Source organism: Camelus ferus, chromosome 27 (genome assembly GCF_009834535.1).
Source record: "Camelus ferus isolate YT-003-E chromosome 27, BCGSAC_Cfer_1.0, whole genome shotgun sequence".
NCBI classification, from domain to species: domain Eukaryota; kingdom Metazoa; phylum Chordata; class Mammalia; order Artiodactyla; family Camelidae; genus Camelus; species Camelus ferus.
The window spans coordinates 12,443,713-12,455,478 of record NC_045722.1 but is presented as its reverse complement, the minus strand read 5'-3'; the positions used below and the strand labels follow the sequence as shown (position 1 = coordinate 12,455,478).

At 51.5% G+C, this 11,766-nt stretch overlaps 1 protein-coding gene across 1 annotated transcript; it reads left to right on the top strand.

Moving 5' to 3' along the window:
• Positions 1-4,927: 4,927 nt before the first annotated feature.
• On the top strand, positions 4,928-10,134 carry AEN (apoptosis enhancing nuclease). The gene is given in 6 exon segments (XM_006178555.3): positions 4,928-5,043; positions 5,222-5,486; positions 5,488-5,565; positions 5,567-5,827; positions 8,186-8,386; positions 8,991-10,134. Coding segments are annotated over 5 exon segments (978 nt in total). The 5' UTR covers positions 4,928-5,043; positions 5,222-5,285; the 3' UTR covers positions 9,228-10,134.
• Positions 10,135-11,766: the final 1,632 nt, after the last annotated feature.

Genomic DNA, 11,766 nt, shown 5'->3' with positions numbered 1-11,766 from the left:
ATAGCCAATTTCTGGACACACATACCCCTGGTCTTCTGAGTACTTTTGAGATGCCACTACTGCTTGCAAAATGGAGCTAGAAGGAAACTGACTGCCTCGATAAGGGTCTTTGGATCCTAGCTATTTCTCCTTAATTTTTTAAAATGTCAATTTCTTTCATTGTAAAACAGAAATAATAACGGTACATATCTCAAAGTATTCGTCTGATTAAATGGTTATGTTGCCCAGCATACTGTTAGTACTCATATAATAAATGCGAACTGTTTATTATTTTTTTTGTTGTTATTCACGTTGCACTAAGTTGTCTGTTAGTCTCTGTTACTGTACAGACCATGAGCAACCAGGGTCCCCAGTGATTGTGCTTATTCTGTGTATCCCAATGCCGAGCCCATAATAGGAAGCTATTTTTTATGAGTAAAGTATTGTAAAAGGATAAATGAAAAAATAGAGCCGAAGGAGCAAACTTGACTTAAAAAAAAACTTTCTTTAGTGACCATCATGTATATTATTTCACTGAAATCCCCTGACCTAGCTGACGCGTCAGAACCAACAATTAATTGGTTAATGTATATTATTTCACTGAAGTCTCGAGGAGGTAGGGGGTATTATTTCCATTCTGCAAATGTGGGTGTGTACGCTGTAAGTCATTCTGCCTTTAGTGCAGGGAGCTCACAGGAGCCCACATCCCGACCCAGGGAGCGGGATGGACTGGAACCTGGGGACACAGATGAGAGCCGACCCGGGAGAGAGGAGGCCAAGCGCGCCTCACCAGTCTCTTTAAAATTTCCCGCGGGCTTGGATGTCCTGTGGCACCAACCACGCCCCTTTGGGAGTCCCCGCCCCTCCTACTCCCAAGCGCCAACCGGCAGCTAGCCAGGCTCCCGGCCAATCAGAAGAGGTCCTAGGCGGGCGCTGCCATTTAGCGAGCCAATAGGCGGGCGACCGGAGCGGGACTTGCCCGGGCATGTGAGAGCTGCGGGCTGCCTGGACGCCACGTGCGAGCGTGAGGAGAATCGCGGGGCTTCAGGTGATCTCGGGGACCCTGCTGGGGATCGCGGGGTCGGGCGGGCTGACGCCATGAGCCCCTGGCCGCGGGGCCCTGCGCCTTGTGTCCGCCCTCGGCCTGCGCGGCGGACGCCCCGGCCGGGCCGATCCGGCTCCCGGGATCCGCGGTGTGCAGGCCTGGCCTCGGGCGCAGCCTGGTCCCGGCCTCATCTGCTCCGGGGTCTCGGGCCTGAGAGGCGGCTCTGGGCGATGAGGCTCGGCCTGGTGGGCGTCTGCTGGGCGCCAAGAACAGGGAGTGACCAACGCCCCAGTCCTTGCCGGGGTGAGGCCAGGCCTCCCACACGTCACTTCTCGGAGAACGCCGGCGGCTGGGGAAGACAGTGCGGGGCTTTCCTCGGACTTTTCTTGTCTCGTGAACTTCCTGGTAGCATAGGGGACTTTATAGAGCCAACCTTTCTCAATTTCGGGCGATTATTAGTATCATGGCTTGGTGGGGGGGGCGCGCTCTTTAAAATGCAGATTCTCAGGCCCTGTTTCCCCAAATGGCAGATAAGAAGGTGTGGGGGTAGACCTAGAAATCGGCCTTTTACAAGATGTCTTAATTGATTCTGGTAATGAACTGCTTTTGGGAAGCCCTTAACCTAGTTGGATGCTCCGGTTAAATAAACCCTCGTTTTCTGTTAGGAGACTCTGTCTTGGTCCAGTTCATCTAGCTCTGGTTCTGGGCTGGAGAGAGATATGTTCGCCTTCACTAAAAGAGTTGTTATTAGAGCAAAACTCTTCCCCAGCCTCACTGAGCTCCATGTGGGGGCCCAGGATGAGGGAGGCGTGCCCTTCCTGATTAATTGTTGGTTCTGACGCGTCAGCTAGGTCAGGGCTTGTAGAGAGGACTGTTTTCATCTCTTGGAACACAAGGCCACAGAGACCTTGTTTCTTAGGGATCCTAACTTGTGCGACCTTTGGAACCTTGCCAGTAGTGTCAGGGAGGCCACCGACCGACCGTAGCCCGGCCTCAACTCCTGACCGGGAGGAGAAAGTAAAGGGCCCTCCTCTCCAACGGAAGTCATTTATTAGTGGGATCAGTCTGTCTTCTTAGTCCTCATTCTCCCTATTGCTGGGCTGAGGCAAACTGAGGTTCTGTATTTGTCAGGCCGAATATGTGGCTTGTTAACGTGAGGAAGCTGATTATAGTTAAGGAGCCTCTTTAACAAGGAGAAGGCTTCTTGGGGAAGGAATAAGCAAGCAGAGGAGGATGAGTCAGAATGGGTCACCTGTCCCAAAACTCTAGGGAGATTGATGGCTCCCATCTATCTCTGGATTTTAGGGTGGGAGGGGCGAGGGGAGATAATTAGTTTTGTTTGTTTATTTATTTATTAATGGAAGTACTGGGGATTGAACCCAGGACCTCAAGCAAGCTAAGCATGCACCCTACCACTGAGCAGTTAAGTGCATCCCCACCTTCCCCCGCATCCGTCTCTGGATTAAACTCAAATTTTTGCCGCTGTCCAGGGACAATTCTCTCTCACTGTCCCCACTTCACTCATCACCTCATCCCCTACCTTCTTGCTTTCCAACTGCTGCACCAAACTCCTTGCCTTCCCACAGTGGATGTGCTTTGCCTCTTGGACTTTGTCTGTCTGGATGCCCTTCCCTTCCTGGGCTGCCTGGCAGACCTTTCTGAAACCCTTCAAAGTGCTTCTCTTTCCCCCCAGCTCCTGCCAACTGCCAGGCCTTCTCTGATCCAGCGTTTCTGCTTTTTCAAATACCTGGCTTGGTGAGTCAGGCATGAGTCCTTAGTCCATGGCTCCCATCCTCAGCACACCCTTGTAAGTTTCTGACTGTCTCTCACTTTCCCCACCTAGAGTTCCTGAAGATGTTCCTCCAGCTCTGTAGTCCCCACAGGTTGGCAGAGAGCAGGCCTGGTGTCAGCTCCGTTCACACACTTCTGGGGGAGGATCTGCTCCATGCCAAGTCACAGGGTGGCTGTTGGAGAAGGGACAGAGACAAACAAGGCTCTATCCCTGCCTTCAGAGTGCTCTGAGGCAGACTGTAATTACTGACTTTGAAGGGTGTAGTAAATTCTCTGATTGTGCTGTCAGAGCACAGAGGGGTGAACTTCTTTGCTCCCCAGCTAGACTGTAAATGTCTGGGGTCAGGGCTACTGCTCCATATTTCAGTGACCTCCTGAGGTACCTCTGGGGCTCCCTCACTTGACCAGCAGAGACCAGTTGGGGACATTAATTGAGGGTAGGAACAGCTTGGGGAAAAGCCACCAGTGTGCTGGACTTTACCTAGAGTGGGGGCAGAAGGTTAAGTGGTAAAAAGTGGAGAAGAGTAGTTCCTGCAGCCAGGCCCACCTTGTGCCTCACGGCCAAATGGCATCAGGGTGCTGGTGGGCCCCTCTTCCTCCATCGTAGGGGTACTTCTCTCAGGCCTTTTCCCCTGATGTGGCCACTCATTCCTCTCCCTTCCACCTGGAGGGATGCTATTCCACCTTCACCCAGACTTGACCTCCTCCCCTGGCACTTCACACGCAGCCCTTCACACACTTTCTGCTTCATTTCTGTCTCTGCAGTGACACTAAACTCCTTGGAGTCCAGGATTCATTTTTGTAACTCTCTGCCCAGCACTTGGCCCAGTTGGGACCCCAGAGGCCTCTGTGGCATTGGCCTATGCAACCCAGAGGCATAAAGGGTTGTTCCTGAAGGGCTTCCTGGAGGACACAGAAAGGGTATGAGGGATGTGAGTGGGAAGGGAGGCAGGAGGAAGGCCTGTGGGAGGGGCCAGTGAGTCCAGGCTGAGGCAGCTCTGGCCTGGGAAGAGCTGGTAACCAACCATGAGCTGGAGTCCTCAGCTCTCGGGGCAGAGTGGGTGGAGGAGGGAGCAGGTAGTTAGTTATTGAGCCCCTACTGCATGTAATATACACAGATCCCAGCACACATAGATTGGGCCATTTCCTCTTCCCCTAAGAAGGGTAGTCAGGCCATTTTACATGCAAAGAATCTGACACTCAGTGGTTAGGTAACATACAAAGCTGAGTTAGCCCCTGCTTTGCCTACTTCAAAGCCCTGGTTTTCTGGTAGTTTTAAAAATGTGCCAGCTGACTTAGCACAGCAAACAAGAGGAAGCTTTCCCAGCTACATCTGCTGTTGGGAAGATGCTGGCCTGATTGCATGGGATTTGCAAACCCATGTGAACATCAAACCTTTCCTGTGGCAGTGGTTTGCAACAGCATCTCTTCTCAGGGTTGGAGAACTTGTGGGAGGGTATCACAGAAATCTGCAGCACTATAGAGCAGGGTTTTTTTCTGTTTCTCTTTAAGATTTGAGCTGGTTTACCAGCACACCAGTGCCTATAGGCTTCAGTGATAAAACTACACATCCAACTATTTTTAAATGTTTGTAGACATTGTTGTGATGAATGAATTAGAAAGTCATTTAGTGGATTACATCATTTTTGTTAACACATACCCCAAAACAACTATTGTGAGCTTCCTGTGAAATATTTTCTCCAGGTTCTGCTGTGGAAATGTGCCTTCACATTTCATGAAGATTTTTGGTTTTATTTTTAATGGGACTTCATATATATACCTTTTCTGTAACCTTTATTTTCCCGTAACTATACCTTTCTAAAATTTTTGATACTAACATTATTGCAGGTAAGCTACGGCTTGGAGGTTGAGAGCGTGGATTCTGAGTTTACATCAGCCTTTGTTACTAATTGAGCAAGTTTCTTAACTTCTATGCCTCAGTTTTTTTTGAAGATTTAAAATTTTTGTTGAAATATCTTTTATTTAAATTTTTATTTAGCTATTTTAAAATTGAATTATAGTTGATCAACAATGTTGTGTTAGTTTCAGGTGTACAGCAAAGTGATTCAATTATATATACATATATATATATTCTTTTTCAGATTCTTTTTCATTACAGGTTATAGGCCTCAGCTTCTGTACCTGTATATGAGGATAATGATACTTTGTTCAAGTTTTTGGGAAGACTGAGTGATTCCATGTGTGATTCCGCATGTGAGATTGACTGTGTGAGTGCGATTATTATTAAAATAGGTCTGTGACTCCACTTGGGATCCTGAGACAAAGTATAGGGCTCTAGGGCAGCCCGGCAGTAAACACTGCAGGGAGGAAGTGGGGGATGGAGGGGCAGGGCTGGCCTGGCACCCTCCTCACCCAGCCCCTCTGCCCTCTGTGTTCTCTCCCCAGGTTGTTGCCTCACTGGCAGGTTACCTCCCAGGCCTCCCTTGCCCTGAGCGGTGAGCTGATTGGGATGGTACCCCGGGAAGCTCCTGAGTCTGCCCAGTGCCTGTGTCCTTCCCTGGCCAGCCTGAATGCCAAGGATGTGCTTCGGAGGAAGCACAAGAGGAGGAGCCGACAGCACCAGCGGTTCATGGCCCGGAAGGCTTTGCTTCAGGAGCAGGGGCTGCTGAGCACACCCCCAGAACCGGGATCCTCCCCACTGCCCATGCTGGTGGGGGGCACCGCCTGGCAGGGAAGCCTCCAGCAGGGCGAGGCAGCATCCAAAGGCTGAATCTGGAAATGCCTCTGCCTAGCAGAAAGCCCACCCCCAGGGAATTTGCTGGGCCCGTGCCCACCAGGTGCGTGGCTATCGACTGTGAGATGGTGGGCACGGGACCCCGAGGGCGAGTGAGTGAGCTGGCCCGCTGCTCCGTGGTGAGTTACCATGGCGACGTCCTCTACGACAAGTACATCCGGCCTGAGATGCCCATCGTGGACTACCGTACTCGCTGGAGTGGCATCACTCGGCAGCACATGCGCAAGGCCATCCCCTTCCAGGTGGCCCAGAAGGAGGTGAGGTCAGGGCTGGGGGCTTGTCTGGGTCAGTGTGATGGGCTGGGAAGAGCAGTCCCTGGTCTGAGTCAACACTTAGCCAGCCTCTGGAAGCGAGAGACCTCAGGAAACTTACTTCTCCAAACAGTGGGTTTTTTCTCCATAGAAAAGGGTGAATAGAAATCTGCCCTTCCTGCATGGAAGGACTGCTGGGGTGTTCGCGATCGTTTTTGTGGAAAGGCTGTGCGGACTGTAAGATTTGAAATAGCTTACGCTCTGCATTTGCTTTTCTGTTATAAAAGTGTTACATGTCTGCATAAAATTTGTAAGGCCCATGGTGGTATCACCTTCAGGTGTTTTTTCATTGCTTTGAAAAAAATTAATTAGTGGTTGGAACCACACTAACATGCCAGGAATGTCCCAAACATCCTTGAGCATGGGAGATGCCTAAATCCTTATTAACAATTCTGGATCCTTGTCCCCAGACCACTCCATAGAGATTCTAATCCAGCAGGTCTCTAATCCTTGGGAGGGTTCTGGTGTGTGTGTTCCTAAAAGCCATCACACTGTTCAAACTTGCACAATAAAAACCTTAGAGCTAATAGGGAAAATGGGGTTAGGGACACAACCCTCAGAAAACTTCATCAGTGACAGCCAAAAATAAAAAGATAGAAACTTAATAATAGTGGTAGCGCCATTTTGCATAGGTTCAGTGGTTAAGAAATGCATAAATACACCAGTAAGTATGGCACTTTGCCTTGAAAAAGCCCTGGAACTCTCGGGGAAGTGGGTGTCAGGAGGGTGGCGGCCAGCACTATGGTGGAAGGGTGGAGGGAGTTACCAGAAGTCAGGAAGTGGGGACGCCAGGTGCAGGCAGCTGTGGCTCAGCAGGCAGGTGAATTAAGCTGGCTGGTAGGTGTTGGAGGTGTGGGCACTTTGTGGATTCCCTGGTGTCTCGGTGCAGCTGGGTGCGGTTCCTGCATTCACGGGGTGTTTCTCAAGGGCGAAATTTGCGTTATTCTTAAATCAAGTCCTAATACGTTAACCACTGTTGGACCATTTTGCATTTTCAAAAGAAGGGTTGTAGCAGAACTACGTAACATTTCTGGGTTATTTGTGGGATTAGGTAAATTTAGGAGATACCCGTATAAGTCATCTTGTGTCTTCCTTTTTCACATAAGATACAGCCTACGCATATCTTTCAAAAGGTTGTTTATCAAGCAGGCTGATCAGGAGTGGGAGGAACAGGAAAGGAGGCCTATGGAGAACCCTCTAGCTCTTTGGTGCTTCCCTCGACCTGCCAAGAGCAGGACCACTTTTGATCTGCCCAGACTCTGAGCCAGTGTGGAGTGCGCTACATGGCTTGTGTGTGTGTGAGGGGTGACTGGGGTAGGTGGCACTCCCCTACCACAGAAGTCTAAACGCACCTTACCCATATGCTGTGAGAGCTGAGTTTAGCGATAATCCACACTTGGCACCAGCAGAGGCAGGCCGTGGGAGGCCAGCTGGCGGGAGATAAGGAGATCCAAGCCCAGTAAAGAGGGTGTTGCAGGCCCGTGGCTCTGGTTGTGGCCTCCCCGGGGCCTGAGGAGGGTGGAAGGCGGGAAAGAAAGGAACACATTGTGCCGATGGTCAGAGCTGAGCCGGAGGGCAGACTTCGAGGGTGAGAAATGGGAGTCGTGTACAGCAGAGGGGCAACGGGATGGAATCCTGAAGGGAGGGACTGTTCTGTTAATAGTATAGAAGCTGCTGTTGGTGATAATGTCTCCAGTGCCCTGCCCAGTTTTGTGACTTCACCCAGCGGGTCTCCACTGAGCACCCACTGTGTGCTGAGCATTCGTTGATCATCACTAGTCCAGGAAAACATGGTCCCTGCATGTTACAATGAGCTTACAGTAGGGGGAGGTGGACAGACCCTGCTGGAGCTAAACATGTCCTTAGAAAATGTGTGAATCTCCCCCTAAGGAGGGAACAGGAGGAGGCCTCCCAACCTTCAAGCTGAGACCTGCTGGGTGGGGCGGGAGGGCTGGCGAGGGCTTCCAGGCTGAGAGAGAAGGGCCTGTGCCAGCAGGGAGGAGTGCTTTTATCGGGTGACCTACCGCCCGAGAGCTCCCTGATGCTCAGGACCACCCCGTCAGGGCTGTTGGCAGCTTTCCTGTTTTGCAGGTGTGGGGGATGCTTATGCACACCCCTGGGTATGGTGAGTAGTGAGTAGAGGGTCTGGATTCAAACTTGGGCAGCCTGGTTGAGGGGGGGAGCCCATGGTCTCCCCGCTCCGTGCTGCCTCCCTCCAAAGGGGCTCCCCGCACCCCTGATTAGGGTGTCGGGATGTGTCTTGTGCCCACCTGATGGTGGGGCCCTCCTGACTCCTGCTTATAGATCCTGAAGCTCCTGAAGGGCAAGGTGGTGGTGGGCCACGCGCTACACAACGACTTCCAGGCTCTCAAATACGTCCACCCTCGGGGCCAGACCCGGGATACCACTTATGTCCCAAACCTCCTCAGCCAGCCAGGCCTCCACACCCGGACCCGGGTCTCTCTCAAGGACCTGGCCCTGCAGCTGCTGCACAAGAAAATCCAGGTACGTGGTGCAGGAGCATTGGGCAGAGGGTGTGGGGAGAAGGCCTGGCCTCCATGCCCTTTGGACCACGGACAGGCCATGCCTCCAGCCTCCCAGTCAGGTCCCGGGGCTCCCGCGTGTAGCCCTGGGGGTTTTCCCTCCACAGTCCTCCTTCCCCAGTGTAGTGTGACAGCCAGCCACATCCCCCAGGCTGATCTCTTTCAGACCTGTCTCCTGCCCAGTTCCTGGCTCTGTCCCTGTGTTTTCATGTAGAACCTCATCTCCTGCAACCAGAGTGGAGCCTTCAGCCGGGACCCCGAGTAACTTGCTCCTGCTGCACCTCGTGTTCCTTATTCCATCTGCTTTATGAGCCTTTGAAGCAAGGATTTTTTTTTTTTCCACCATGTTTTATATTTGAAGAAACAGGCTTAGAGAAGCCAGCTGGCTTGTGGCACGGCTGAGATTCCACCACTTTGCTGGGTGACTAGGACCCATGCCCTTTTCACTGTACCAGGCAGTGCACCCCCATTCTGAGAATAAGCGCCCCTTGGCTTGTCCACAGAGTCCAGAGTGCCAGGCCTCCCACCAGGACTGCAGGCAGTGATGGGTGGGCTGTCATCCGCAGGTGGGCCAGCACGGGCACTCGTCGGTGGAAGATGCCATGACGGCCATGGAGCTCTACCGGCTGGTGGAGGTGCGGTGGGAAGAGCAGGAGGCCAGCAGCCTCCAGACACACGCTGAGGACAGAGACCCCGACAGCAGCACGGACATGGAGCAGTATATGGAGGACCAGTACTGGCCTGAGGACCTGGCCCAGGGCACCAGCAGAGGAATGGGGGAGGCGCAAGGCAAGAGGGAGTGAGGGAGGAGAGGCTCCCGTGGAGAGTGGGGTCAGGAGAGCACTAGGGCGTCATCCTGGCTGGGGCAGGATGCTGCCAGCTGCCCCAAGAGTCAGTGGAGTTGGGACCATCTGTCCTCTGAGCTCCCTTTGCCCCCAGCCCTCCCCTCTCCAGGGCTGTGGTCTGCTTTTTCCCCCTGACTCCTGTGGTTTTGCTAATGGCACTTTACAGACACCAGGAAAATGTCAGGTGGGCCAGCTGCTGGAGCCCAGCAGGAGTAGGGAAGGTGCCCACAGACAGCCCCAGGCTGTCATGCCTTCCCGCCCCCAAGGTGTGCTCTCTCCAGGGGTAATGTCTCCTCTGGGGGTGGTAGGGGGAGGGGTCAATGACCTGGACCTCCCTTAGCTCAGCTCAGTGGCCTGGGGTAAGGTTTTCTTCTGTTGTTGCCATCTACCTCTTCCTCCACAGTCATTTTCAGGTTCAGAATAAAGATGCCCTGAAGCTGTAGAGATAAGGCCATCTCTCTGTAGACTTCAGGGACATTTCTTCCCCTTCTCTCAGGACTGGCACTCTGGCTGAGCCATTGTAGGAACTACTAGGCTACAATGGAACAGCAGAGCCCACAGGCCCGTGGGGAGCTGGTCCTCATAGCTGCCAGACATCACTATTCTGGGAGGAGGGGAAACAGGCTTTGGGTAGAGACCAGCATGTTTATTTTGACCGAAATCAGGCATTCCTCCTGCCCACCCAGCACGAGGCTCTCTTAAGCAAAAGCCTGAGAAGCAAGACAGCAGTTTGAATTCTGGGACCCCGGTGCAGAATTGCCCACAAGGAACCTTTATTTATTGCGGGCAGGGCGGCGGGGCTGTAGAGGAGCAGAGGGCAGGTCCGCTGGGGCCAGGCTGGGCCTTGATGGCCATGCAGCTGTGCCTGCACTCGGGTGGGTGCCCCTAGTCACCATGGTGCTTGAGTTGTCTCCAGTTTTCTAAAAATGTTCTCTGTCAGGATTTCATCCCCCAGCCCTCTTTCCTTCTTTCTTCCTAAGGGGCAATTCTGGGGTACTGGCATAACCAAGAGCTCAGGTCACACAGGACCTTTGAACCCCATCTTTGCTTGCCACTTAATGGCTTGGAGACTTAGGCAAGTGTGTGACCTCTCTTGAGTCTGTTGCCTCATCTGTAAAACAAGGATAGTGATACAACCTACCTCACAGGGTTACGAGGATGAAGTGCTAACTCCTTGGCACAGTGCTCGGCACATAGTGAGCTGAGGTCAGTGTGAGCAGCTCTTTCTCTTTAAGGATTGGTGTCAGCCTCTTCTGGATAACCCTTGAACATGCCCTCGGGTTGAGTGGCCTTGGCCCAGGCAGAATGGTCCTTGTGGCTGTTGCAGCAGGTGGGGCCCAGGTCGGTGAGGACACAAGGTGGAAGTTCCGGCTCTCACCGTTCCCTGTGCTGCATGACCTGTCTTCACTCAGCGTCCCTCCGCTGCAGGCAGGAAGTGACAATGGATTTCATGTCAGTGTGAGCAAGTTTCCTGGACCAGGAAGGAAGAGACACTACTGAAACCACACTACTGTGAACTCGAGACCACAGATTGTTCTGGGAGCTGATTGAGTCACTGTCTGCTGCTGGCCTGGCTCCAGGACTTAAAAGTGTAGCTGACGCCACACTCACAGCCAAGCTATAGCTTCAGTTCTTTGGTCTGCTGGTTGAGGGAGGATGGAGCAGTGGGGAAACATACTGGATTTAAAATTGGCTTTGTAAAACCATTTGTTCTGGAATAAAACTCAATTGGAAAACTGGGTGAATTGGCCTTTTCTTTGAATTCTTCCACTAGGGTGGGAGGCTGGCTTGGTGGAGGGTTTGGGGGCTACTGGGACACGGAATCTTGCTCACAGCTTTCACCTTTGAGGTGGGTGGCTTTCAAGATGATGCTATGGGATGTGGCAAGAAAATACTAGAACTGCAGAATATGTTTCTTTTTTAATTTTATAACTGCCCTGTTATATAGAGCACAATTTTATTAAACTTGTTTCTCTGAAGGTATGTACTCACTTTTTTCTCTTAAAATTTTTTTAGTTTTAAATGAAAATAGATAATGTAAATTTACCATCTTCACCACTTTTAAGTGTAGAGTTAAGTTTGTTAAATGTATTCACTTTGTTGTGCAACTAAGTCTCCAGAACTGTTTCATCTTGCAAAACTGAAACTCTACTCAGTAAACAATAACCCCTCATTCCCTCCTCCCTTCAGCTCCTGGCAACTACAGTTCTACTTTCTGTTTCTATGAATTTGAGTAGATATTTCCTATAAGTGGAATCCTGTAGTATTTGCCTTTTTGCATCTGGCTTATTCTCAGTTAACATAATGTCTTCAGAGTTCATCTCTGAGGTTGCAGTGTGTGTCAGAATTTCCTTCCATTTTAAGGCTGACTAATCATTTGGAGGTACCTGCCACCTTCTGTTTAACCATCCGTCCACTGGCATTTGGGTTATGCCCCTGTCCTGGGCTATTGTGAATAATGCTGCTATATCTCTTCAGGACCCTGCTTTCCGTTCTT